The 2500-nt window shown below is 40.0% G+C and overlaps 1 protein-coding gene across 1 annotated transcript in view; it reads left to right on the plus strand.

The window, feature by feature from the left end:
• The first annotated feature begins 687 nt into the window (after window positions 1–687).
• nppcl2 (natriuretic peptide C-like 2) overlaps window positions 688–2500 on the plus strand; it is a 3259-nt gene continuing 1446 nt past the window's right edge. The window contains exons 1-2 of the mRNA XM_069518898.1: window positions 688–1307; window positions 1780–1878. Coding sequence (XP_069374999.1) covers window positions 1780–1878 — 99 coding nt within the window. The 5' untranslated portion in view covers window positions 688–1307. The remainder of the gene's footprint in view (window positions 1308–1779; window positions 1879–2500) is intronic.

The following is a 2500-nucleotide window of genomic DNA, read 5'->3' on the forward strand; positions in this document are numbered from 1 at the left end:
AGGGCCCACTTAGGGTCAGGTTTTATCAGATAACCTGACAAAGGGCCCTGGAGACTTTTCAAGGACCCAAGGACACCAGTGGAACCTGAAACCTGCTCAGGAACCGGAGTGTTCCCTTGACAGAGCGAACACCTGGAGCATCTTCCAGCACACAGGAAACCGTTCAAGGACCTTTGTGGTTCTCCTCTCGTGTGAGGATGTGGGTCGAGATGTTGGCGGAATGTGTGTCACTGTGGGGGGGCAGGAATTTTTATGTGCGTCACTACACACACACACACACACACACAGGATAATAACGTGTGTTGTTGTGATCAGTGACCTCTTTCTCTCTAATAAGGTGATTGATGAGCTATTATCTGTGAGTGTGTGTGTGTGTGTGTGTGTGTGTGTGTGTGTGTGTGTGTTTTATGTGCATGGTTGATGACGTTGGAGCTGAATGGGGGGCGGGGTTTGTCTGACTGGGACAAAGACGATGGGGGGTCATTAAACACACACACACACACACACCTATCCTTCGGACCATGTGAACGTCTGTGGCCCCGCCCCCTTCCACAGGAAATAGTTGCCATCGACCACCCTGTCGCTGCGGTGACGGTTTACAAGGAGGCTGGACAGCAGAGGTCGGAGGTCGTGAGGAGAGAGAGAGTCTGCAGTACAGTCTGAATCCTGAGCTCTGGTTGGCTGGAACATCAGGAAGATGATGGTCTGCACTCCAGGTGTGTTCTCATGCATGAAACCATAGCAACAGACTTAAGACAACGGAACCTCCGGACCAGCTGTACCTGGAGGCCCCGGGCCCCTGTGGTTTCTGCTGGCTCCTGGAACATCTTCCTCCTCAGCGACCTTTGGAACCTCGTCACGTTCTCTTCGTTCAAGAGACGTTTGATTTGTGAATGAACACTTTCTCTGGTTCTTTTGTTTTGTTTTGAGAGAATCATTGCGCCTGATTGGTTGATATCTTTTGGCTCCACACGTATATGTATGTGTGTGTGTGTGTGTGTGTGTGTGTGTGAGACAATCGTCGGGGAGACAGCAGTAAGAATGTGTGACATCACAGCGCTCAGTTGTATTTAAGCGTTGTGTGTGCAGGTCGTCCACAGACGCGTCCTCACACAGGACAGAAACCAAACTGATCACCTGACACCAATAATCAATCGCTTTTATTGGATTTATTTATTTGATTGCTTCACATGACCGAGCAACGAACAGCAGGAAGTTCTGGAATCTGTTGGATTTTTCTTTTTTAACTGGATTTTTATCTTTAATCTGGATTCTTTTGGAATATTTCTTTCCTTCTTTCTGTCTCAGTAAGTTCTGTTCATTCTGATCACAGATCAATAAAGTTTGATTTGTTTGAGATGTTCCAGAAACTGAAATTAATCTGACATAACTAATAATTTGAAAAATATCAAAATCTAATCTAGTTTTTAGAAATCTCATCTAATAATCTCATCTCAATGAATCATTAACCCTCTCTATATAATTATATTAATATATAATAATATATAATTGTATTAATATATCAATATATAACAATATATAATTGTATTAATATATCAATATATAACAATATATAATTGTAATAATATATAATAATATATAATTGTATTAATATATTAATATATAATAATATATAATTGTATTAATATATAATAATATTTAATTTTAAATCCATTTTTATCTAACTTTTGATTATTGATTGATCTCTGTGTTTCTTTTGATGTATGTGTTTTTATTGATTTCGTTTGATCTTTTCATCTTTTGTTCCTCCAATCAAAGATGGCTTCTTCGTCCGTCTCATCTTTTCTTCCTCTACTTCTCCTCTTCCTCACCGTTACCGTGGAGTCGAGACCTTCACCTCAACAAGACGACAAACAGGTCTGTGGAGATCTTCAACACCTTCATCACCATCATCATCTTCATCACCATCATCATCATCATTAGCATCTTCATCGCATCATCATCTTCATCTTCATCACCATCACCATCATCATCATCATCATTAGCATCTTCATCACCATCATCATCATCATCATCATCATCATTAGCATCTTCATCACCATAACCATCATCATCATCATCATCTTCATCACCATCATCATCATCATCATTAGCATCTTCATCCTCATCATCATCATCATCATCATTAGCATCTTCATCACCATCATCATCATCATCATCATTAGCATCTTCATCACCATCATCATCATCATCATCATCATTAGCATCTTCATCACCATAACCATCATCATCATCATCATCTTCATCACCATCATCACCATCATCATCCTCATTAGCATCTTCATCATCATCATCATCTTCATCACCATCATCACCATCATCACCATCATCATCATCATTAGCATCTTCATCATCATCATCATCATCTTCATCACCATCATTACCATCATCACCTTCATCACCATAATCACCATCATCATCATCATTAGCATCTTCATCACCATCACATCATCATCTTCATCACCATCATCATCATCAT

Source organism: Paralichthys olivaceus, chromosome 22, assembly GCF_024713975.1.
Source record: "Paralichthys olivaceus isolate ysfri-2021 chromosome 22, ASM2471397v2, whole genome shotgun sequence".
In the NCBI taxonomy this organism is placed as follows: Eukaryota; Metazoa; Chordata; class Actinopteri; order Pleuronectiformes; family Paralichthyidae; genus Paralichthys; species Paralichthys olivaceus.